This window comes from Pollachius pollachius (genome assembly GCF_949987615.1).
Source record: "Pollachius pollachius genome assembly, chromosome: 3".
NCBI lineage: Eukaryota > Metazoa > Chordata > Actinopteri > Gadiformes > Gadidae > Pollachius > Pollachius pollachius.
The window spans coordinates 29,598,625-29,625,633 of NC_136936.1; the positions used below are offsets into that span (position 1 = coordinate 29,598,625).

Genomic DNA, 27,009 nt, shown 5'->3' on the forward strand with positions numbered 1-27,009 from the left:
CCATGGAGAGCCCTCTCCATCGTCGCAAACCCTGCTGGAGACCCTCTCCGTAGCCCGACGTGTGCCTCCAAAAAATAGCATTCCAGCATCAAAGCGTCTGCGTTGTCACGGAGTTGGATACACAGAATACATAACGGAACCCTAAGAGTTACATATAAATCCAAATTGACTGTTCTGTAATCTGGAGCCAATAACGTATTAAGTTATAACATTATTGGAAAAAAGTTATTACGTTATTGGCTCGACAAGTCTACCTATATCAAAATTACATTATTGGCAAGTTATTATGTTATTTGCCTTTATTACGTTATTGGTTGCTGCACACCTGTATCAGGATACACCTGTATCAGGATACACCTGTACCAGGATATCACCATCACTCTCTTTGTGTCTGTCTGTCTACCTGTATCAGGATACTATTACTGTCTGTTTTTCTGTCACTCTGTCTGTCTGTCCGTCTCTCCGTCGGTCTGTCTGTCTGTTACTCTGTCTGTCTATCTGTCTGTCTGTATTTCACTCTGTCTGTCTGTCTGTCTGTCTGTTACTCTGTCACTCTGTCTATCTGTCTGTCATTCTGTATGTCCTTCTTCCAGGTTCCCTTATTCGAGGTAGGGGATGGAGGCCCCAGCTGGATCAACTCAGGTAAAGTGTGTGTGTGTGTGTGTGTGTGTGTGTGTGTGTGTGTGTGTGTGTGTGTGTGTGTGTGTGTGTGTGTGTGTGTGTGTGTGTGTGTGATTTAACCAATTACATTTTTTTTTGGCCGATATATGACTGACGTCAAGGTGTATGACCAATATGTTATTATGCTTTCCATTATGCTTTGCATTCTTTACAAATTCAAAACTTTGTAACACAATCAATATTGGCTTACTGGTAATCCCCCGACCGGCTCAAACTGGTTGGATAATACATCTGGATAATGATAAACAACAACAACCACATGATAATGATAAACACCAACATCCACATGATTATTATAAACGTCAACATCCACATGATAATAAAACACCATCAACCACATGTCAATGATAAACACCAACATCCACATGATAATGATAAACATCAACAATTACGTGATAATGATAATCACCAACATCCACATGATAATGATAAACATCAACATCCATGTGATAATGATTAACACCACCATCCACATGATAATGATAAACACCAACATCCACATGATAATGATAAACACCAACATCCACAGGATAATAAAACACCAACAACCACATGACAATGATAAACACCAACATCCACATGATAATGATAAAAATCAATATCGACGTGATAATGATAAACTTCAACATCCTCTGATAATGATAAATGTCAGCATCCATGTGATAATGATAAACGTCAACATCCACATGATAATGATAAATGTCAACATCCACGTGTTAATGATAAATATCAACATCAAAATGATAAACATCAACATCCAAATGATGATAAAAAACATCAACATACACATGATCGATGATAAACATCAACAACCACATGATAATGATAAACACCAACAACCACATGATAATGATAAGCACCAACAAACACATGATAATGATAAACACCAACAACTACATGATAATGATAAATGTCAACATCCACGTGATAATGATAAATATCAATATCCATGTGATAAACATCAACATCCACGTGATAAACATCAACATCCACGTGATATATAGTTAACATCAACATCCACATGGTAAACATCAACATCCACGTGATAAATCCATCATAACTGGTTTAGTATCTAAATGTCTAGTGTGCATGTAATCCTTTGACACCATCCTGCCAATCGCACAGAAATTATTTGATGTAATAATCCCAGAATGTCAAAGGCTTTTCAGGGACTCATGAACTTTATAAGCCGTTTTCATACAATTTCATATAAGGAGATTCAACCATGAGGGTGATTCAGACTTGATGCTTTATATGCAGACATCAATGTCATTCAGATATCAGTAGAATCAACGGGGGTTTAGGGGGGTGGCCTTGCAAGGAGCGGGATATGATGTAGGGTCTAGGTTTGCAAGAAGCGGGATAAGTGCGGCCACTGTCATTCTAGTTTGACCACAACCAGCATGGAGGCAGAACGGGCATAATTCATTGCAATCATCTTAAATGTTGCGGCAACAATGCATCGTATATTCCATTGCATCCACAACATCCGAAGCATCGATCGATGAAAGATTGGAGCATGAGTTAGACACAAATAGAAGAAAGGCATCACGAACAACTGCGTTACCAGGGAAAGAGGGAGTCTTTTTTTGCTTCCTTTCACATATAACAAACACTGGGGCAAATGTAGTTGATTTCTGTGTTTAACTGAGAAAACAGGGAGTAGAAGGACGAGACCCTATAATGTTGAGTTAACTGTTGTTAATAATAATAATAAAAAAAACATTTTCTATATACGCATGCAGCTTTGAAGTATTGTAATTTATTGAATAATGTGTACTTTTAGGGTTATGATAAGTAACTTTTAACGTTCACCAAGAATGACTTTGAAAAGCAGAGTCATTCCGAAATTTAAATATTTTATCAGCGAACAGAAGGCAACAGACTGATTATCATTTAGGTGCCACTCAATGAGATACCGACCGAAGCATCATCAACACGCCCACTCAAGTGCTTTGGGAAATAGACTTTATACTCCTCATTCCCATATATGGTAATTTACATTTCCTACGGAGAAAGTACTACCTCAGGGGTTGTATTATTCAGAAGATTTTCAGGGTACAAATGTCACAATATGTTGTTCACACATACATCCCATCAGGAGAATAGCAGGAGAATATCAGGACTTACACATTTATGGGAAAAGCAGCTAGTGTAAGACCATTTGATAACATTATAAAATGAGTCAATTTATGGGTTACAGGGGTATTTGTTAAATGGAAAGTGTAGTATACTATTCATGCAAATCAATTATTGAATAGCTTTTACTGTTATTCAGGGACCTAAGCGCATTGAACTTTTTAAAATGCATGGCAACTACTATTGGTTAGTTGAAAATAATATCAAACAGCTTCTTCTGAAATGGAAAATTGTGTTCATTCACAGAAGCACATAAGTGAGATATACTAAGTGTAACAACAGCTAAGGCAGCAAATTACCTACCTATAGTGAAATAGAGCACAGGCTTTTGTGAGGGGGGGGGAAATTGAGGCGGGGGGGGGGCAAGATTATGGATTGTACACTGGCTACCTGACGTGAGAGTTTGAGATGTTACTTTTATTTTTAACCAGAAAAATACATAATTGAGACAAAAAAAAATCAATTTTTCAAGTGCCCTAGACAGGCAGCAGTAGCCTACAGTGCCACATAGCCTGCACACAAAACATTCGAAAAATAAAACAACCAAAACAGTCGGCAGGGGAAGGGGAGATATCAATATCGCAAGACATTTTGGTAGTCTTGTGGTGGACTCTATAGACATAATTCATCATAATTTGTTATTGATATGTTTTCATTCTGTGTTATAGGGACGCAGTCTCTTTAAGATCGCATGACTTGTTTGTTGATATGTCGGTCGGCGCAATGTTTGAATTTAATTTGATATATGATCAAATAAAGGACATGCCGCTGCGTTGTCGACGTGAAATCTATTCACTTCTTTTATCGCAATTTCAGTCTTTGAAAGACAGAACGTCTGACCTTGGAGAGTGTGTCGACGGTGGGGCTGTTAAAACAGTCGGAGGGAGGATATCAATATCGCAAGCATTGCAATATTGCGTGGGTGCGTGCGGTGTATGTATGTGTGCGTTCGTGCTGTGTGTATGTGTATGTGAGCTGCGTGCTTCTTGGCACATGCGCACTTGACCAAGTGTGGAGGAGCAACTTGTCAGAAAGCCCTGTTATTTTAATAGTAAGATTACGTCATTTTTTCCCCAGAAAGTGTCTCCAACTCATTGGTCTACTGTGTTGTAACACTTGTGTATGTTTACTATAAAGTAAATGCATGTTTATATTAATCTATGTCCCCAGGTCCTCTGTCTGAGGCTGAGGACCGGCTGGTCTACATGAACTTCATGAAGAGCCACTGCTGCTACGACGCCATCCCCACCAGCTCCAAACTGGTGGTGTTCGACACCACCCTTGAGGTACATTGTGTTATTATCCCCACCAGCTCCAAACTAGTGGTGTTCGACACCACCCTCAAGGTACATTGTGTTATTCGGATAAGTAGGATTACAATGTGGACGTCATTGTGTTCACAATGCTTTCCTAAACAACATTATTACTGGTCTCAAGACCACAGGAGTCCATCTTGATGTTGATAAAAGCAGTTAAGTCTCGCCACACCCTTTTCTGTAGTTATTGGCTCCTGGGGCTGTTCTGTTTACGGACTTCCCTTCTAATCAAGTATAATAACACTAACTACAACAATAGGTCCTAGCACACCGGGCCCCTAATAACACTAACTATGACAATAGGTCCTAGCACACTGTGGTGGGCCCGTCATAACACTAACTATAACAATAGTACTCAGCACACTGGGCCCCTAATAACACTGACTGTAACAATAGATCCTAGCACACTGGGCCCCTAATAACACTTACTATTACAATAGGTCCTAACACACTTCGGTGGGCCCCTAATAACACTAACTATAACACTAACAATCTTATTTTATCTTAGGTAGGCCTTTTCATGTATGTATAATGATGTGTATATCATTTATACATCTAATGTGAACATATCTTTATGTTTATGTAATATATTTCATGGTTGGCAGGCATTTTTATGTATTTATATAATCAGGGGTTTCAGGTGATATATTTATAAAGATCTATATATAATGCATAAAATGTGTACATATATTGTGTTTAAGGTGATATATTTATAATGATGTATATATAATGTGCATAAATATTGTGTTTCAGGTGATATATTTATAATGATGTGTATATAATGTATTTCTAATGTAGTGTAGTGTAAATTGATTACATTTGTACAATTTGCTGTGATTACTAATGATTAATCGCTTTTACAAAGATTTAAGCTCTTAATAATGGATATTAAAATTTAAAATGATGGAATTAATGTAGAATCAACACAAAGGAAGTATTTAAATACAAATCCTGTTGTTGGATGTTGATGCTCCCTGCCCTGTCGCCCTCATACTAAGTGTCATCATCATCACTTTTTCCCTCTTGGCACACTAGTGGCCTTGGGGTGCTCATGTCTAAACATAAATTGGTCCAGCACACACAGTGGGCAGCCGCAGTGCAGCGCCCGGGGAGCAGGTGGGGGTTTCAGGTGGAGGACACCTCATCCGTGGATGAGGACGTAGGAGAGTGCTGCACAACTACTCCCCCCGCCCATATTTTTTGTGTACCGGTCGGGACTACTTGCCACCCTGCGGTTACCAGTCCAACTCCTTAACCAGTAGGCCACGGATGACCTAAGTGTGCATTCTAATGGTTCCTCTCCAAGTAGGTTATAAGAGGCGTCTCCTGATGATCTCTCTCAGTCCGTCTGTGATGACCCTTGACGGGTGATTTCTAGCTCTCCAGTTATCCAAAGCAGAAGTTACCTTCTCACTGACTGGTTAAGCACCAGGCTCCTGTCATCTAGGTCACGAAGCCAAGTAGTGTTTTGTGGTAATTAAATTTGGCTTCACAATCTGTGCAAATTACCTTTGTTTTCTCCAAAGATCCATCTGGCAACTTTTCAAATTGAAACTTTCCACCTGAACCTACTACCTTGTCCTTCTCCATCTTTATCCAGCCATAAATAATGTATAATCTCTATAATGCGTATGTACTGTATATTGTGTTCAGATTAAATATTTATTATGTATATAATGCATATACTGTGTATATATATTGTGTTTCAGGAGGTATGTTTATAAAGCATATATGTATATAATGTATATATAATGTACATCATGTTTATAAAATGTATGTCTATACATGTAATCTGGCTGTAGGTGAGTCCTGAAGCCAAGAAATATTGTGTTTAGCATTGCAGTTGGTTGTGCTAACTATAACTCTGTTTCTGTTGTTTTTGTTATTAGTAACAGACACACAGACAGAGTGAAATACAGATAGACAGAGTGACAGACAGACAGATAGACAGACAGACACTTTATTAATCCCTCTGGAAGGTTCCCTCAGGAAATTGCATGTCCAGCACCAGCAAGCACCATGTTACAAATAGAATAAGAGTTAAAAAACAAGTATGAATGTGTAAAAGTAAAAAAGGATAGTATACAAGCCAAACATGCGGGAGTGCTTAAACAGTGCAAGAAAACAGTGTATCCAACATTCAAGTTGTGTTCGGAGGGTGGGTCAGGCCTGAGGGGTATTCCATCAACCAATTTAAAAGCAAAGCCAGCCTTGTTTTGCTTAGCCTCGCTACTTTAAGCTAGAGTTGCGTTCCATCAACGTGACTTAAGGGAATCTCCGCTAAGTAACCATGGCAATTTATCCGACCAAACTAACCTGGTCGGTATCAGGCCCCCAGGAGCAGTGCATACTTCCCTAATCCACCAGTAATCAGCGGCCAAGCCCGGTATTGCAGATGTTTTAGCGGGCTGTGGACGGGTCCCTCGATTCATGGAGTCCCAGAAGTAGATATCTCCATTCACCTCAATACAAGTGGAGAACAGGAATGTGTCTCCGCAAAAAATTCTGGATATCAATCAAAGACTCATAATTATCTTTATACCATGTACTAATAAAATGTAAGTTTTCTCTTTTCAAAACGCCACCTCAAGCGTTTTGTTTTATTTATGTATTTTTTGCAGGAGAAGGAGGAGTGGGCAGTTGAAATGAGTTGTAGTGAAACAAATGTTGTTTCGGCCCGGCATTATAATTGTTAAATACTAATTGTTGTCCAGATGGCAGGAGGAGTGTGTGTGTGTGTGTGTGTGTGGGGGGTTATTAACTTATACTTCCATGGTCTGTAAACAATGTGACTGTGCTCGCTCAGATCACTTGCTGATGATGCTACAATGCTAACAATGCTAGTTAATGAGAATATTTCTGCATCCGGCCCGTCATGCACGAGGGAGTGGCTAGGTGCCCATGATGCGGAAGCAAACCTCTCGATTTTTTTTTTTTCACTTTTATTCAACATTAGTGCATGTTAACTCGCAATAGGAACATACACATTACTGCTTCAATAGAATACACTTAGAGCAGTTGAAATAAAAGTAAAATTAAAATAAACATCTTAAAATAAAGACAAAAATAAATTAAATATAAAATAGAATAAACATTGATTTCATAAGGGGGATTCAAATAATTTGTAGTTATTCATTTCAGTGGGAAAATTCTTTAAATTATTATATAGTTTCTGTGCCTTTATTTCTGTTACAAGTTTTAGTGATTTCATGTACAATTTAAATTCATTCATGAAGACAATAAATTTGGGTTAGAATGTTAGAATGTCTTCTCATGGCAGACTTCAACATCGATAAATTGCCTATATCGTTGTCAGAGTTTCATAAACAAATTCTATTATATTGGAAAATGTTATATGTGCATAACTTTTCACCACACACTACTATGCTTTGGAATAATACATATTTTTTATACCGAAATAAATCATTATTTTATCAGGAATGGTATGAGAGGAATATATGGTCTGTGGTTGACTTAATGGATACCAATGGTAATCTCTTAGATTATCAACAATTTTGCACTAAACATAAATTCAACCCATCCAAAACAGACTTTATTAAATTACAAAAAGCACTTCCTCATGGATTTGTATTTCTAACAAAAAATATATTGGCCCACCAACCTATAATACCACAACTGGGCCCATTGTCAGTACAGGGGATTTTAATCCTAGACAAAAAATGTAACAATCATTTTATGAGGAACTGCCTCAATGAAACATTGTTCCCCGGCAAACAAAACAAAAATAATATCCTACATAAATTTGATAATAAATCAATTGATTAACTAAAAACAATGTACCTAAAATTTCCTATACCCCCCAAAACAAAAGAAACACACTTTAAAATTATGAACAACATTTATCCTTCTAAAGAATTACTTAGACTACGCTTTAATATCGGTGACAATATATGCGCATTTTTTGAAAAAGACATTGAAACCACGGACCATGTCTTCTTCTCATGTCATATAATACAAACATTCTGGGTTGACATCCACAATTGGATCAAACAAAAAATAGTATTATTTCCAGCTGCTATCTCTCGTGATGATGTCACTTTCGGTATGATCTTACAAAACAAATATGATGAACTCTGTTGCAATTTAATTCTTTGTCTAGCTACATTTTTCATCCACAAGAATAGAGTTATGAAGTCAAACCTCTCCTTGATGTTCCTCTGCGCCACTGAGCAGTTTTCATAGAAATGAATGGGCGGCCATGTTTTAGTCCGCTGTCCATGGTCGGTACCAGGCTAACTTTCAGGCTTACATGAGCGGTGTTTCAGAGAAATCAGAAGGTTCTGCCAAGCCTAGTCCTAACGATTTTGTCATGAAGTACAAACCGCCTATATTTTCACTCAGGGTCTAAGATTAAATGATGCAAATAAAATAATAAAATGAATTGCCATCTATTGTTATCGTGGATATTTTCTAAACACATTTTTAGACAAATTTATGTATTCTATCATAGTTGGGAACCAGCAGTTGGGTGAGTGGTCTAGCATCTGCCCGGTAGTATGGGTGACCAGAGTTCGCTTCCTTGTTACGCATAGAATTCTTACTGTTGGCTCTTTTTGTAATTTCCTTAATATCAGAGAAATTCGGCCTAACAATTGACTTTTTTTATATAATAAATATGTCTTACAATTAGGATTGGGAATCTCTTGGCACCTCACGATTCGATTAGATTCCGATTATCGATGCATCTCGATGCAACAATTTTTATGTACATTTCCATGCGTGATTTTCAAAAATATATATGTATATCTGAGTTTGCTACTCAGAGTTTGCTAATCACTTCCTACTTTTGTGATGATCATTAAAGACATCAACAGATGAATTAACTTATCTAATATCTTATTAGAGAAAAAGTATGACTTTCTATGAACAATGCAGCTTGCATTACAACACAATATGGAAGTATGTTAAAAATAGGTTTCAGTTTTCTTTTCTTTCTAATCTTTATTTTCTATGTCATTAAAGAAAAAGCTGCTCTTGAATTAAAAGGAGTTCTTGTGTCTGGCTGTGAGTTTGCGTGCATGCTATGCGTAGGCTGTATCACAATCGTGTCAAAACTAATCAGATTGGCCAATACACACTGAAGATAAATTAAATAATTTTAAAATTACTAAAATTATCCCTCTCTGGTGAACAGAATGTTGCAGCAGGCAAACAAATTAAAAAAAGATTTTTTTTTTTATAATTCAGATTATTAATTTATCTGCATCGAGAAGGAAACGTTAGAGAGAATCGGAATGCATCGAAGAATCCATTTTTTTTCCCACTCCTAGTTACAATATCCCTAGAACCCAAATATAACTTGTTGAAACCCATGGTAAAGTTAATGTTAATATTAATGTTACTGATAAGCCTTTGTCACAATGACAAAGACACTGCTGCCTGGGAAATTGAAGCCACATCAATTCCATTCAGGTGAGTTTCTATGGTCAGTCAATTTAGAATATTCAAAGAAATGGAAAATAAATGGCATGAAAAGTTTTTTGATTTCTCCAGTAATCCTTTCTAAATTACTAATTACGTGGGGATTAAACCCCGGACGACAGGGTGCAAGTCCGACACATTACCTCAAGACTATCTCCCTGATTTCTAATCTTCGGTCAACATTACATTTAAATATGTTACGCTTAACACTACTTATTCATTAAAAAGATCGGCGATTTTATTGCCAGGCAGCCTCCCTGTTTTTATTAATGGTTACGGCGTTCCCATTTTGAGTTATTATATGCTTGTACTCCTCATGGACCTCCACAAGCAGCTTCTGTTTGCCCCTGGAACAGATCCTGCTCGGTCCTTTTCTGACATTTGATCCATGATTCGACATTCACGGTTCTGGGCTGGTTACATATCTCATGAGTGTCCGTAATCCACGATTACGTAAACCTGGCTTGAACTAACCTGAGCAAGGCGCGGCTGAACTGGGTTGATGGAAAGGGTTTAGCCTCAAGTGGAAGTTGGCGTTAGTTCCAACCGGGCTTAATCAACTAAGTGCTTTCGTTAGCGACTTTGATGGAATACCCCTCTGGTCGTTCAAGCTAGTTTTGGTCACCAGGTGACAACAATAGGCTTGATTACTGGGCGGTGCTAAGACTGAGCTTGGTTGTACACTTAAAGGTTTGTCATAGTTAACGTCAGCTGTAGCGTCAGGACCCTCCAAACAAAGACTAAGGGAGTCTCTGCGGGAAGACCTAGGAAGCTTGCTGGGCAAGCCAAGTTGCTATGTGCCATACCTCAATTATCGTCAGGATATCCACCCGGAGAAGACACCACCCTAGATCCCATGCTCGGCGCAGCAACCCTTCCAATCTGTGCCACCCATTGCTCTCTGCCTACATTGACCTCAAAGTGATGTGTGGACTCTGGTACTGCCAATCAGCGGTCAAGAAGGCAGACTCCATCTCAGCCTACGCATCCCTCATGACTCTCCACTTTCTGGCCCTTAAGGAGACTTTGATCCCTCCTGAGAACTCTGCCACTCCTGCTGCCCTCTCCACCGCCTACTCATTCTCACATACCCCAAGACCATCGGGGTGAGGAGGAGGGCCTGGAATCCTTATCTCGCTAAAATGGTCCTACCAGGTCCTTCCACTGGAACCCTTAACCAGATCTGCATTTGAAGACAGATGCCCTTCTCAGGTTCTATCCAGGAAATGGTATCCCACTTGATGGGGTGCACTCACCTGAAATAACCAACTTTTTCGCCACTTTTGACTTAACACTCACACACCCCATATTGTAACAACCCGCCGTAACCTCAAATCTCTCTCTCCCTCTACATTTGCTTCAAATGTCCTGTCTTCACTACCGTCAACTATCGACAGAGCAAGCCTCCGTCACCATGCTATCCTCCAGAAGAGGAAATGGAAGAGATCAGACTGTCCTAATGATCTATCTCAATACCTTCACCTCCTCTAAGACTTCACCTCCACTGTATCAACAGCCAAATCTGTCTTCTACCAGACCAAAATCAACTCCTCCGCCTCCAACCCCAGGAAACTGTCCTCCCTCGCTGCTGATGACTTTGCTACATACTTTACCAAGAAGGTGAAGGACATCAGCTCCTCTTTTACCCCTGCCACCATCCTCCTACACCCTATCACCACCACTGTTTTTATCCACTTTATCCCTCTCCTCCGAAGATGTCAACAAAATAGTTACGTCTAACCACGCTACCATCTGCCCCCTTGACCTGATCCCCTCCTAACTCCTCCAGGCCTTCTCGAGCGACATCCTGCCATATTTCACCCCCTTATCAACTCCTCCCTCACTTCAGGCCTTGTTCCAGCATCCTTCAAACCTGCACCTCAAGAAACCGACCCTTGACACCACTGACATCCAGAACTACAGAAAGATATCTCTTCGTTCATTCCTTTCTAAAACAGTAGAACGTGCCATCTCTTACCAACTTCCTCCTATCACTCACAAAACAATCAGCTTGACCCTCATAAGTCAGGCTTCAAGACTGCACACTCCATTGGGACAGCTCTCCTCACGGTGACTGTGTCACTCCGGGCTGCCAAAGCCTTGTCCCTCTCATCGGTTCTCATTCTCCTCGACCTGTCCGCGGTGTTCAACACCGTGAACCCTCAGATCCTCCTCACCACTCTCGCCAACTCGGCATCGCTGACTTTGCGCTATCCTGGTTCACATCATACCTGACCAATCCTAAATGTAGCAGTGTAATGTTGTTGCGCTAGATTGCAAGCAGAGAGTCTTGTTATGAGTTACATTACTAGATATGCAGAGGTCTCTTATTTTGAAGGAGCAGAGTGGCCAAACTAACGGAAGTTCGTTAGTGAGTTGTTTGCGCTCTCTTTGTTTCCTGACTTTAAAAGAGAAGGTATGCAGCTTAAGTAGGATTGTATGTCGTTTAAATATATCAGGTTATAAAGTGTACTGGTTTCCGAACAGAGTTCGAAGTATTAGGGACATTTATATAGGTTCCTGGAAGACCAATATTAGGACAAGGTGGAAGTGAATTGGGTATCTGCATGTTCAGGCCAACATAGGAGTTCTAAACGGATCCTTGAATTAAAAACAAAAGACTAACAGGGGTTCGTATTGGAAAATTGGAAAATCACACATTGATGTTGTGTGAGCATATACCAAACACGGAATGTGTATGTGATTGAAAGTGCACAGTTTCACATTTAGGCACAGTTTCCCGTTGAGTCTGTAAGGTTCTCAGGTTGAGTCTGTATGGTTCTCATCATGTGTATCATCCTGGAACCGGAGATCACTTAGCTCAGCTCGCTAGGTAGGAGCTCAGCTCGCTAGATAGCATTAGTTGTTGTCCAAGCAAAGGATAACAAGATGCCAAGCCAACAAGCAAAGAAGACAAACAGGAGGAACAAGGACAGGAGGTGAGCGTAGATAAGGCAGTTAAGGAAACTCTAGATAAGGTGGTTCAGGAAACTCTAGATGAAGCATTATGTAAAGACTGCAAGAATAAAGTAACAGGACAAGGGCCTAAAATGTGACTTGTGCCAACATTGGTTCCATGGCAAGTGTCAAAAAGTGTCAGCCATGCTATGCGAGAGCCTGTCCCAGGATAATTCAAGCCAACTGCATTGTAACTGCACATACTGTCAGCACGGAGCCCAAAGTCTCATGAGCCTTTAGACACAGATAAACATAGAATTGAACAGCAAGATAGACAGTCTCAAGAAGACAGTGAACAGCACCAGAAGAGAACACTGAAACAAATATCTGACAACCAGGGGGACATCAAGACGCAAAAAGATGAAAAACTGGATGATATTATGGCAAGAGTGGGGAAACTGGAAACGGATGAACCCAAGACAAAACACGCTGCACCAAGAGGGGCAAAAGCTTGTGATATAGACCAGATGTTAAGTGACTTAAGAGAAGATGATCTGAGGAGGAACAATATCACTATTCACGGAATAGACGAAACCGAGGATACAGATCATCAGCAAAGCAAAGACATGAATGTGCAGTCTGTCATGAAAATGGTGAGGCAACAACTGCAAGTAAGAATTGATGAATCAAACATGGTTGAATGCTACAGAATAGGGAAGGAAAATAAGAACACCATGAAGAAGAGAGAGCAGGCAGACAGTGATAGAGTAGACACAGGTGCCACAGAGGAGGATAACACAAACCCCCATTGGAACACTACTGATCGGGCTGGATGGACCTGGGATTAAAACACAAGCACTGATCAACTGCAGAAACCTGAGAGACAGTGAGTACAAGGACATATCCATACAACACGACATGGCCAAATCCCAGAGGGAGACGAGGAGAGACTTGCTATCAGAAGCTAAACAACAAGAGAAAGAAGATAAGTCGGGAAACTTCCTGTACCGAATCAGAGGCCCCCCAGAGAAGTTTCAGAGCAACTCAGAGCAAGAGTTGAACAAGAGGATATGCAACCAGACCTGATAACGGTAACTGAAGTGAAGCAAAAGAACAGGAGATATGAGGTGACAGGGCTATGAAATATACATCAACTTTGAAGACACAGCAGCAGGTAGAGTAATAATAACCTATTGTAGAAGAAACCTCCATGTACAGAAAATCAAACTAAACTCTGACCTCCAGGAATCGTTATGGGTTGAGCTAGACCTGCAGAAAGGTGACACACTAATGGCAGGTTGCATATACAGGAGCCCAGCAAGCAGCAAAGATAACAGTGTTCAATTATGTGAGTCTATGTGAAGCAGTAATTTGAAAGAACTCCTAATGATGACTGGAGACTTCAACCACCCAAAAATTGACTGGACGACGTGGAGCACACCGGGAGGTGAGAACTCTGAAGAAGCAATGTTTGTTGAAGCACTGAGAGATGGATACGTATACCAGCCTGTTGGGGAGGCAACGAGAGGTAGAGGGACAAACCAACCAAACCTACTAGATCTAGTCCTAACGAATGAGGAAGCCATGATCGACCAAATCACCAACAATGCTTCATTGGGAAAAAGTGATCACAGTATGCTGCAATTTGGCTTCAAATGCTATACTACTACTAAGGATTGCAGACAGCGGAGGTTCTGACAGCGGGACTAAGAAATCATGAGACAAGATTTTAATGAGGAGTGGTTGAACAAACTGAGCAAGAATGATACGATCAATGGGAAATTCTTGCCTCGTCTCTGACTGAGGCGGAGATGAGATGGGTGCCCATCAAACCCACAAGTGAAACACCAAATACAGTAGGCCAGTGGACCACGCAACGTGACAAGCAGTCAAGAAGAAACCTAGAATGTGGCAGCGGTATCTCGGAACGAGAGATCAGGAGAAATTAGAGTGTATACCAAGCAGAGGAATAAAGTGAGATGGAAGACCAGAAACAGACAGAAAGAAGAGGAGAAGGGTATATCCAGATGTTCAAAATCCAACAGCAAGAAGTTCTGGAGATACATCAGGTCCAAACTGATCACGAGACCTGGGGTTGGCGACCTAGAGATCTCAGACATGAACGGGACAAGGCAGATAAAGGAAGATGGGCTCAAGGCTGAAGCCCTATCAGACTACTTTGGTACAGGTTTCACTAGGGAACCTAAACGAGAAATACCATCACTACCAAGAAAGCCCAACATAACACAGTTGGATGAAATCATAATTACAGATGAACAGGTCCTGAAGAAACTATCCAATCTGAAAATAGATAAATCACCAGGTCCAGACTGTCTGCACCCCGTCTACTAAAGGAACTGAAGCATGAGATGATCAGAGCCTTAACGATCCTGTACAACAAGACTCTTGCTAGAAACAAGCAAGGTACCAGGTGAAGAAATACACTCCTCGATGTCAAACTTCTTATTTAATGACGACGATGAAGAAGCCCTGCAGCAATACACAAAATAACAACACAAGCTACAACCAGTAATTCCTACATGCACATGTCTAACATAAATATCTTCAGGAACTTAACCAACCTTGACAACAACAACTATAGTAATTAAAAATTATATTGGACTTACACGAATAATGTTAAACAGCTTAATATCCTCTGTAACAGGAACGTCTGTAATGCTGGCAAACACAATAAGGTCGACTCCTAACTGAGCCGGTTAGCGGTCTGTATTCCAATACTATCCCCTAGTGGCCGGTGGTAAACTCTGCATTCCCTCAAGTCCGGAAAGCTATGAATAGGAATAGGTTAACGGACTCAGTCCTGTATCCATTAGCCCGTCTCGGGCTCGTAGCGTCTGGTTGGCCTCCTTGCGCGGCACGGCTGTCCAAGATGGGGCGACAGCGACTGCGACGCTGGAAATACCGTGTCTGCCTTGTGTGAAATACCGTGTCTGCGCCAGACCCCAGGCCATGGCCAGGGCCTCTCCTTCGATGGCCGCATAGCGTTGCTCCGCCGAGGATGGGAACCGTGAACCGGCGAGGGTGATCCGCCATCCTACTGGGCAACAGTCAGGTATGCCAGAAGTGCAGCTACAATGTTGTTGGAGCAGGAAGTGGCCAATGTGAGGTGGAATGGGGATTCAGTGGCGAAGGTTTCATGTTGGCAGAACTTGTTGAGAGGTGAGAGGTCCACGGTCCTGCGGGGGGAGCCGTCGTGCTTCCTTGTGACTACCATACGATGGCACCATGTCACTGGTTCTCCGTATGGCACACGTTCAATGACTCCAAGGGCTTCTTCCCGAAGGAGGTCATCGTAGACTCTCTGCTGCCAGTGCAAAGGCACAATGGCCGCAGTGTGGCATGCCTTTGGCGTGGCTGCTGGGTCCACGTGCATCTCGATGGGTGGCCCCTCCATGCAAGGCAAAGCTTAATGAGGGTGTTTAATGTAGATGAGGCATATCTCTCTAGTAGCCAATCTCTCATCCGGCCATTGTTCTCCGGTGTGCAGGGGAATGGCACACCATCGAGCGGCAGGACGTAACACCACTGTCGCTGGGGGCTGTTGAGAGCCTAGCAAAGAATGCTCCCTCAATGGCTATGGGGGAGCGGTTGGCGGCTGACAGGCTAAGATTGACAGGACGCAGGTCGTCATGCGAGAATCCGCAGGCGAGGAACTCCTCTAGAGACCAAAGATCAGATTGTGCGCCAGTGTCTGCAATGGCGGATATGTTCACTCCATCTTCTGAGCCTCGTTGGTTGATGCTGTCCTGCGGTTCAACCGAGATGGTGATTAAGACTCGGGGGTGGTCTCTCAGCTTGGCCCGCCTCCATTTACCCCTGGAGAAAATGTGGTGCCCGAGCCTGATGTGTTTGGGACTACTGACAGTGCTGTGTGTCGTCCGAGTGTGGCGACGGCCCCCGCAGTGTCGGCCAGGGCGTACTCTGAGTTGAAGCGACGGAATATGGGAGATCGGCACCGATTCCATGGCAGCCTGCTGACTGTTGGTTGATTGCTGTTGTCGCTTCTGCTGTCGGCGGGCCCTATAGCAGCTGACACAAACCTGGTGGGGCTTGGTATTCCAACCGCGAGAACCCTCCGTGAAGACCTTAAAGGTGCTTTTACAGCCCGGGCACGAGGCTTGCCTAGCCCTGTCTGTTGGGACTGGGGTCGTGGCGGGGCTCATCTGTGGATTTTTCTGTAGGCGCCGGAATGATGGCAAGGCTGACAGAGTGAACGACAGGAGAGCATTGCAGGCCATTTCCTTGTTTTCAACGACTGCAATTGCATCGTTCACTGGTTTCGACAGAATGTCAGGCATCCCCAGTGTCTCACGGCGTATGTCTGAGTCATGAATCCCATTGATCAGAACATCACGGATAATGTGGTTGGTATAATCTACATCCTTGCCACACTCGCATACCGCAATATAGGCACATGTCTCCGCCTTCCCCCGCACCCTGGCGGTGAAGGCACCGAATGCTTCATCACATTCCTGGTGCAACTGAAGCAGCTCGGTGCACAGGACACATGTGGCAACCGGAATGACGGCTAGTGAATGCACGCATATACAAGCATTTGACACCGTCCCACTCAGACGACTGCTCAATAAGATCGAGAGCTACGGCATCGGAGGCCAGCTACAAGAGTGGATCAAATCTTTTGTCGTAAGACGACTGCAGAGCGTGTCAGTGGACAGGAAATTCTCTAGCTGGATGGACGTTCTAAGTGGAATACCCCAAGGCAATGTGCTATGTCCTGTGTTGTATGTGCTCATCATAAACGACCTACCAGACGGAAATAAGTCAGATAAATTCATGTTTGCGGACGACACCAAGATATGCAGAATCGTGAAAGACCAAGAAGATGAGAAGTCTCTCCAGGATGAGCTTGACAAGCTGCAGGATTGGTCTGACAAATGGCTACTCAGATTTCATCTAGAGAAATGTAAAATTATGAAGATGCAGTGGACGGAAAAAACATCCAGATACCAACTACCATATGAGAGGCCACCAAGCTCAGGTCCAAATCGAGAAGGTGACACAAAAAAAAGATCTCGGAGTTATAGCCGATGAGAAGCTCAACTTCCAGGCACACACGTCTTCACAGAAATACAAAATTCAGAGTGTACCCGGCTACATACATCAGGTCACATGGAATGATTCCTTTTCAAAACCCTGCACTCTTGACACTGGTGTCCCTCAATGCTCTGTACTGGGACCCCCTCTGTTCTCCCTATATACCAGATCCAACGGCTCTGTAATCACATCGCATGTTTTCCTTATCACTGCTACGCTGACGACACTCTCTTTCCTGCTACGCTGACGACCATCTCTTGCCCCTCCTCTGACAACACCCGGAGTGCAACAGGCATCTCAGAATGTCTGACAGATGTCAGCACTTGGACGACTGCCCATCACCCGATGCTTTACCTCAACAACACTGAGCTCCTCCTGATGCCAGGAAAAGATTGCCCTCACATGAACATACTGGTCACTGTCGAGAACATCGCTGTATCTCCATCAACAACTGCGAGAAACCTCAGTGTGGTACTGGACAATCAGTTATGGTGTACCGTGAACATAACCACGGTCGCCTGATCCTGGAGATTTGGTCTCTATAACATCCGCAGGATCCGGCCCTTCCTCACAAGGTAAGCAGCTCAGCTCCTGGTCCAAGCGCTCGTCATCTCCCGCCTTGACTACTGCAACTTGCTCCTGGCTGGATTCCTGCCTCCTCAACTAAACTTTTGCAGAGTTCCAGAACGCCGCAGCGCGCAGCGTTCAACCTACCTAAGTTCTCCCATGTGACCCCCCTCTTCCGGCACCTCCACTGGCTCCCTATAGTAGCTTGAATCAGATTCAAGATGATGGTACTGTCATACAAGGTGGTCAATGGAACTGCCCCTGCCTACGACCAACTGTTGGTCAAACCACACACCCCAGCTCGAGTGTTCTGTTCAACTACTTCAGCTGGACGTCTGGCATCGCTAAGAGCAAGTAAAAGTTGATCATCAAAGAACTCTTCTTTGCTTTGGCACCACAGTGGTGGAACGAGCTCCGTGCCAATGTAAGGACCACAGAGTCGGTCACCAGCTTCCGCAAAAGTCTCAAAACTCACCTGTTCAGAGTTGACCTAGACTCTGCATAGCCACCCAGTTTCATCTTATCCTAGCTATCTTTGTTGTATATGGGGAATGGGTTAACCTAGGGATTGTTAGTGCTTGGCACTTGGATCTGTGAACATCTTTAATGTACCAACAGCGATATATTGTTTCATTTTCTTATGATAAAATGTACTTATTGTAAGTCGCTTTGGAAAAAAAGTGTCTGCTAAAGGCCCAAAATGTAAATGCATATAATGTGTATATATATTGTGTTTCAGGTGATATATTTATGATGCGTATATGTATATAATGGGTATATATATTGTGTTTCAGGTGAAGAAAGCGTTCTTTGCTCTGGTTGCCAATGGCGTCCGTGCTGCTCCTCTCTGGGACAGCAAACTGCAGGTGTTTGTAGGTGAGCTGTCTGCCTGCCTGCCTGCCTGCCTGCCTGCCCGCCAGCTGTCTGGCTGACTATAATAATTTGGTGTGTATGTATGTGCCTGTGTCCATAGGTATGCTGACCATCACAGACTTCATCAACATCCTGCAGCGTTACTACACATCTCCCCTGGTGAGTCGTCACTCTAGAACCTTCAAGATGAAGAACCAACACAACCAAATCATTAGAACTAACACAGTGCGGTTAGCATAGTGACGCTGGTTCCCTTACTGATGGTGGTGGTTACCATGGTGATGGTAGTTAGCAAAGTGATGGTGGTAAGCGTACTGATGGTGGTACCATGCTGATGGCAATTACCTTGGTGATGGTGCTTACCATGGTCATTTTGGCAGGAGTGATAGTGATGTTTACCATAGGGATGGTTGATACCATATTGATAGGGATGGATATTATTGTGATGATTCTTACCATAGTGATGGTGGTTACCATAGTGCTGGTGGTGGTTACTATAGTGATGGTGGTTACCATAGTGATGGCGGTGATTATTATAGTGATGGTGGTTACCATAGTGATGGTGGTGGTAAAACATAGTGATGGTGGTGGTTACCATGGTGATGTTGGTGGTTACTATAGTGATGGTGGTTACCATAGTGATAGTGGTGGTTACTATAGTGATGGTGGTGGTTATTATAGTGATGGTTGTGGTTAGCATGGTGGTGGTTACCAATGTGATAGTGGTGGTAAACATAGTGATAATGGTGGTTACCATGGTGATAATGGTGGTTACTATAGTGATGGTGGTTACCATGGTGATGGTGGTGGTTACCATGGGGATGGTGGTGGATACCATAGTGATGGTGTTGGTTAGTATAGTGATGGTGGTTACCATGGTGATGATGGTGGTTACCATGGTGATGGTGGTTGTTACCATAGTGATGATTGTGGTGAACATGGTGATGGTGGTAGTTACTATAGTGATGTTGGTTACCAAGGGGATGTTTGTGGTTACCAAAGTGATGATGGTGGTTACCATAGTGATGTTGGTGATTACCATAGGGATGGTGGTGGTTACCATAGTGATGATGGGGGTTACTATAGTGATGGTGTTGGTTACCATAGTGATGATTTGTTTTCCAGGTGCAAATCTACGAGCTGGAGGAACACAAGATCGAGACATGGAGAGGTCAGAAAATACTAAATACCCCAGTTACTAGTTGCCTGTAACTAGTTCTAGTAACTAGGGGTGTAACAGTTCCGTTAAGGCACTGTTTGAGTCCCTTCAGTGTTTTAAATACTTGTTTGGGAGGTTCCATGTTTGGCGTGTTTCGTGTTTCTGACTGCTGCTTGGCGGTGCCAGACTCTACCCACTCCATTCTCTACTTATGTTCTCTACTGACGACCACTCAGCGCATCAAGCACTGATCTATACCCATCCTCCATTTTATTGGCTGTTTATATAATAAAGTATAATGAGTTCTGCTAATATAAAGTACCTGTAATAACTAGCAGTACCAGAGGTATTCACAGGCATCCATGCACAACCTATCCCAGCGGATGCCCTTTTCAAGTGAATCACACACACTCACACTCAAGACACACAGAGAGACAGGTCCAGTCAGGCATGCAGAGAGACACACAAACTATGTACACATGTTAAGGGAGGGTCCCTCAATGTTCCTTTTAAGTTTCATGTTCCTGCCTCCTTCTTACGTGGACCTGCAATGGAAATGGAGCATTAGCGCTTAGCTTAGCATTTTTTGACACGCAATGTTTACACAGGTGTTCAGGAGGGTGGCTTCTATGTGCAGACCAAGTTTATGTATCTAGCTTTCTTCCTTCTGAGGCTGACTTGGGGTTGATAAATAATGTTCGTTAATTAGCAAATATTGAATTTGCCATAACTAATTTGACATAATTTTTTACACAATAAATACCAATTCAGCCAATTGAAATCAGGAATTTCCATAGATCATGCATATCCAAACTGTTTGTCATTTTAAGCTATGGTTCTGAAGATGCAGATATTTGTTGTATATATATATATATATATATATATATAAAGGAAATTTGAAAAATTCCACCACAGGGATTACCACAGCATTACCAATCCGGAATATTAACACTCACACACACTATCAGAACCCCCCCCCCCACACACACACACACACACACACACACACATACACACACAATAGGATAATGTGTGTGAATACAGTCAAGTCCATAGATCATGCTCATCCAAACTGATTTGCATTTGAAGCTATGGTTCTGAAAAATACGATTTTTGAAGGTTTTCCAAATTCTCACTGTACAGCAAAATATATCTTGATAGACATTATAAGTCCAAGAGGCAAACATTTTCAGCATGCAAAATAGGGCATATACACCAAAGTTCAGAATTTTTAATCCATTTATAGGCTATATCCCCCAAATTTGTGAGACCAGACGTGAGACAGTAGATATAGGCATTACCAATCCGGAATAATAGCCAACCACTAGAATAACAATGAGATATACTCTATGAATACTTAATTACATGCCTGATAAAAATAAGGCGTCATTTTTTTTCTCTACCCTTCCGATTTGCATCCGTCCCAAACTGTAGAAATGTATACAGTGAAGCATCCAGTATGGTGAGGTTCTGACTGTTAAACCCCTGCCAGTCACTAGTAGGTAGTTCATCTACATCACTTTACCTTCATTTGATTTAAATGACCCAATATTTACTCTAAAGTTGATATTTTAGCCTGTCTGCCTGTCTGTCTGTCTGTCTTACAGAGATCTATCTGCAGTACTCTGTCAACAGTCTGATCAGCATCTCCCCTGATGCCAGGTAAGACAGACAGACGAACAGGGAGAAAGATTAGCAGAGAGGCAGACTGACACCATGCTACATCATTTCCTTCTTCTCTCAAACGTATTCCTTACTGTTATACTCCATACTGTGAACATCTGCACATTTTGTTGAAAAATATAGTAACTTAAATTGTTTAATACATTTGCTCTACATGTTTGACATGTTGTGTTTATATGGTTAATGTTAATATTTGTATATATATAATTAGATATTTTTTACTATGTTAATTGTTATGCACAAAAAGCCAGTACAAAAGATTTGTAGGCCTAGGCTCAGAAGCCTACGAGGCAATAAGGCACTTTCCAATTCTCTGCAGTCTATTTGAGGCCGTCTACTCTCTGCTGAAGCATAAGATCCACCGGCTTCCGGTCATTGACCCACTGTCTGGCAACGTTCTACACATCCTCACCCACAAACGCATACTCAAGTTCCTTTACATCTTCGTAAGCCACCCGTCTCTTAGCATGACCAGGGAAACACCCCTGTCTATTAGCATGACCAGGGAACTAATGTGTCTATTAGCATGACCACCAGGGAACTACCCCTCTTTATTAGCATGACCAGGGAACTACCCCTCTCTTTTAGCATGACTAGGGAACTACCCCTCTCTAATACCATGACACGGGACTACCCCTCTCTATTAGCATGAACAGGGAACCACCCCTCTCTCTTAGCATGACCAGGGAGATAACCCTGTCTATTAGCATGACCAGGGAACTACCCCTCTTTATTAGCATGACCATGGAACTACTTCTCTCTATTAGCATGACCAGGGAACTACCCCTCTCTATTAGCATGAACAGGGAACTACCCCTCTCTAATAGCATGACCAGGAAACTACCCCTCTCTATTAGCACAACCGGAGAACTACCCCTCTCTATTAGCATGACCAGGGAACTACTTCTCTCTATTAGCATGACCAGGGAACTACCCCTCTCTATTAGCATGAACAGGGAACTACCCCTCTCTAATAGCATGACCAGGAAACTACCCCTCTCTATTAGCACAACCGGAGAACTACCCCTCTCTATTAGCATGACCAGGGAACTATCCCTCTCTAATAGCATGACCAGGGAACTACCACTCACTATTAGTAACCAGTAGACTCCTTAGGGCTGCTTCCTAAGCCCAAGTGTCTCCTCTCTCCTCTGTCCTGAGGGCTCTCTATTTCCTAAGCTGTCTCCTCTCTCCTCCATCCTGAGGGCTCTCTGTTTCCTATGGTGTCTCCTCTCTCCTCTGTCATGAGGGCTCTCTGTTTCCTAAGGTGTCTCCTCTCTACTGAGGTGTGGTCTTTCTCCTCTTTCCTCAGGGTTCTCTGCTTCCTAAGCCTCGGTTCCTTCAAAAGAGGATCCAGGAGGTGGCAATTGGGACATTTAAGGAAATCGCCACTGTGCTGATCTCGGCCACCGTCTACGATGCCCTGTCTGTGTTCGTAGAGCGACGGGTGTCTGCTCTACCGGTGGTCGACCAACAAGGTTCTCCTCCCTAGAGAAACCTCTGCTGTAAAACATCTAGGTTTACTGTCGGCATATCAAATGATTTAGTTTAGATATATCTTGCAGTATTATTTTGGTAACTTGGTGGCGGTCAATTCAGAGGGTTGTTTATGAAGACAGGTGACAGGAAGGGGAGCAATTCAGGTCCACCACGGATACAGCCACATGCTCCAACTTTGTACAACCATCGATAAAATCACAAACTAAAGGTCAAGTAAGAACCAAACATTGATTGTTGGTGAGGAGACTAGATACATGAGTCAGAAGAGACCAGATACATGAGCCAGAGTCAGAGGAGACAAGATACATTAGTCAGAGTCAGAGGAGACCAAATACATGAGTCAGAGTCAGGAGCCCAGATACATGAGTCAGAGTCAGGAGCCCAGATACATGAGTCAGGGGGGAGACCAGATACATGAGTCAGAGAAGCCCAGATACATGAGTCAGAGTCAGAGGAGACCAGATACATGAGTCAGAATAAGAGGAGACCAGATACATGAGTCAGAGGGGACCAGATACAAGGGTCCGAGGAGACCAGATACATGAGTCAGAGCCAGGAGACCAGATACATGAGTCAGAGTCAGAGGAGACCAGATACATGAGTCAGAGCTGCCTGGGAGGTGTTGGTCTTGATGGTCTGCTGCCTCCTGCTGCAGGGGAATGGTTGGAAGGGTTTGTGACCAGGGTGGGAGAGGGGTCCAGGGCCCTGGAGGCTGGCAGGTCCAGAAAGATGACTGCAGCCAATCACCCTCTCAGCGGAGCGCACGATACACTGCAGTCTGATTTGGTCCTTGTAGTGGCTGCAGCGTACCAAATGGTGATGGAGGATGTGAGGATAGAATCTAGGATGAAGAGCACCACCATAGGTTGGGGCAGTTCATCCTCTGCTGGGCTTTCTTGATGGTAGAGCTGATGTTCAGGTCCCACTTGAGGTCATGGGTGATGATGATGCCCAGGAGCAGAAGGACTTCGCAAAGTGGACTGGGGAGTCGGTGACGGGGGTGGGTGTGCCTGGGTTCGTTCTGAAGTTCACAACCATCTCCACTGTCTTTAGAGCAGGTCATTGATTTACATAGTGGATTGGTTCGCAGGGGATGGTGGCAGGACTGTCCGAATGTCTTTAAATCAGCCGTAGAACTCGTTCAGTTGGTTGGCTGAGCCAAGTCATTTGTGGAGTGGGGGCTTTTCGGTTGGTGATCCGTCTGAAACCCTTCCAGACAGAGGCCAGTTGTTCGCCGAAAAACATTCCTGAAAACATACCAGTCAGTGCAGTCAAAAAACCTTCTGGTCCACTTCTTAAATGTCCACACAACAGATTTCCAGAGTTTTCATTTCTGCTTATCTGAGTTAAAGGCAAAACCAGCCATTACAACCTTCTTAGTTTTTTTTATAAAGGATGGAATAAGTTGAGCTTGGGCCCGGTGATAGGCCTTTTCAATCAATCGTTGAAGCGCCCTTAAAGTCCTGGATGACATTTAGACTGGTTCATCTTGACCTATGTTTCTTTAATTAAACCAGGTGCACGTTTGTTGATGATTGATGATGTTAAAGTTACCCTACTTCTTGGCACCTTGAAGCTGATAAGAACAATTTGAGCCATGTCATTTTGGGTTATAGGTTATTGAGTTTCATAACCAAAGCTCAATGTGGTCAGGAGATATTCCTGGCCAAAGCGAGCATAAACTAACGATTATACCAAAGGATTCTTCATCTCAGTCTAAGAACCTAGGATCTATGGGGAGTTTAGTTTTTTTCCCAAAATTAAAAAAATGGCAGATAATTCAGACGCATAAAATAAATGACCAGAGATGTATCAAAGTCTTGTAGGGTTCCCAGCTTCTCTTACTCAAACATTTCAAGAATCAGCTATGTAACTTTCTACCTGTCTGGCTGTCTCTCTCTCACCAGGGAAAGTTGTGGCTCTGTACTCACGCTTTGATGTTATCGTAAGTGTCAATCTATACCATAGCTGGCTAGAATATAAGAATATGAAAGTGTGTGTCTGTATTTATAATATAACTAGCATGTTTAACATGATGGTCTTTAGTGAAGCTAGGCTGAAGTAGTGGTGTAAAGTGAAGCTAATACGTGTGTGGGTTCTTTGATTGATCAGAATCTAGCCGCCCAGAAGAGCTACAACAACCTGAACATGAGCATGCAGGAGGCGCTGGCAAGCAGGTCCTGCTCAATGGAGGGGGTCCTCAAGTGTTACCCCTACGAGACCCTGCAGACCATCATAGACCGCATCGCTAAGGCTGAGGTATTCAACATGTATATGCACATATGTCAATATATATATAATCATATATTTGCATGTATATAAACATATACAACTATCTAATCCCAAAACTTTCTTTTAATTGTGTGGGAATTGTGTGTTTTTCTTTGTACAAAAATGTATGTATTTGTTTGTTTTGTGCTGCCCTCTTGGCCAGGTCTCTCTTGGACAAGGGATTTTAAATCTCAATGAGTCTTTTACCTTGTTAAATTAAGGTTTAACAAGATCAAATAAATAGTATTACAGTAGTATTACAATGTGATTCAGGTGCATCGGCTGGTGCTGGTGGACAGTAAGGATGTGGTCCAAGGGATCGTGTCTCTGTCTGACCTCCTCCAGGCATTGATACTCAACCCTGCAGGTATCCATGCCTTCCACTCCTGTTTACCTGGTCACATATTCAACACCTGTTCAGTTATAAACACCTGTGCATGATTTAGCGCCTGTTTGGTATATACACCAGTTTATATACAACAGCTGTTCAGGAATAAACATGTGTAGCTAATCTGCTATGAGCCCATTAAGTCTCATGCAATGCTTTGAGGAATCTCTGATCTCTGATCTTCCATCATGTCCTCCATGATCAGGGTGCATTTCGTCTCAAAACAATTTGGGACAGCAAATGAGGAGATCATGGACACTGGAGTCTTTTTTGCATTAGTTGGTGGCCTATCTGGTTTGCTCTTGTCTTCTCCGCTGTCTAATGGTCGTGGATGGAGCATATGACATTATCTATTCCCCATGTCTTGTGAGGTTTGTGTCCTTCCTTGTTTTACAGACATATATGTTCCTTAGCAGTGTGAAGTTGGAGACTAGCATTAGAACCAAGAACCGTGTCTTGGTGGGGCGGTAGTTGAAACCTTCCCATGACACGGGGGAAGAGAACAGTGTATGAAGAAGAAGCTGTCATGGGCTGACCTGGTTGTGTCTTTGAGCAAGGCATTAGTTGGCAGACTGGCGGAGGAAGGTGCCGACCTCAAGAGCTCAGGGTGAAAAGCCAACTCTCCATGAGCTCCAACACAGTAGATGCAGGAGATCTGTACTCCTGGTGTCTTAGGAATGAAGGATGAAGAACTTGATGTGATAAAACTCCTGCGATGGCACCTCTACCATGACCTGGATGTCGTATTGCTGTCCACTGGGCTTGGTAAAAGATGAAGACATTTTGTTGTACCATAAAATAATCAATGTAATTTCACCAAAGAATCAACACTCACTTTAATAAACACGATCAATGTTGGATTTGTTGTTTGTGTTGTGCGCTTATTATACCTTAATGTAGCAGCCAAACTAGGGAAATCTGAAGTTAGCATGTATAGCTTATTATACCTTCATGTAGCAGGAATAGCTTATTTATAACAATCATGATTAAATAAAAATTATAATAATAATGTAATA

General features: G+C 42.6%; 1 protein-coding gene across 1 annotated transcript; it reads left to right on the top strand.

The window, feature by feature from the left end:
• Positions 1-599: 599 nt before the first annotated feature.
• Positions 600-26,464, top strand: prkag3b (protein kinase, AMP-activated, gamma 3b non-catalytic subunit; the record flags this gene model as incomplete). Its single annotated transcript, XM_079733769.1, has 12 exons — positions 600-642; positions 3,991-4,106; positions 18,914-18,995; positions 19,093-19,151; positions 20,118-20,163; positions 21,759-21,813; positions 22,154-22,280; positions 23,147-23,312; positions 25,242-25,279; positions 25,447-25,593; positions 25,879-26,025; positions 26,390-26,464. The coding sequence occupies exons 2-12, from the start codon at positions 4,026-4,028 to the stop codon at positions 26,462-26,464; spliced, it is 1,023 nt and encodes a 340-aa protein (XP_079589895.1). The 5' UTR covers positions 600-642; positions 3,991-4,025.
• Positions 26,465-27,009: the final 545 nt, after the last annotated feature.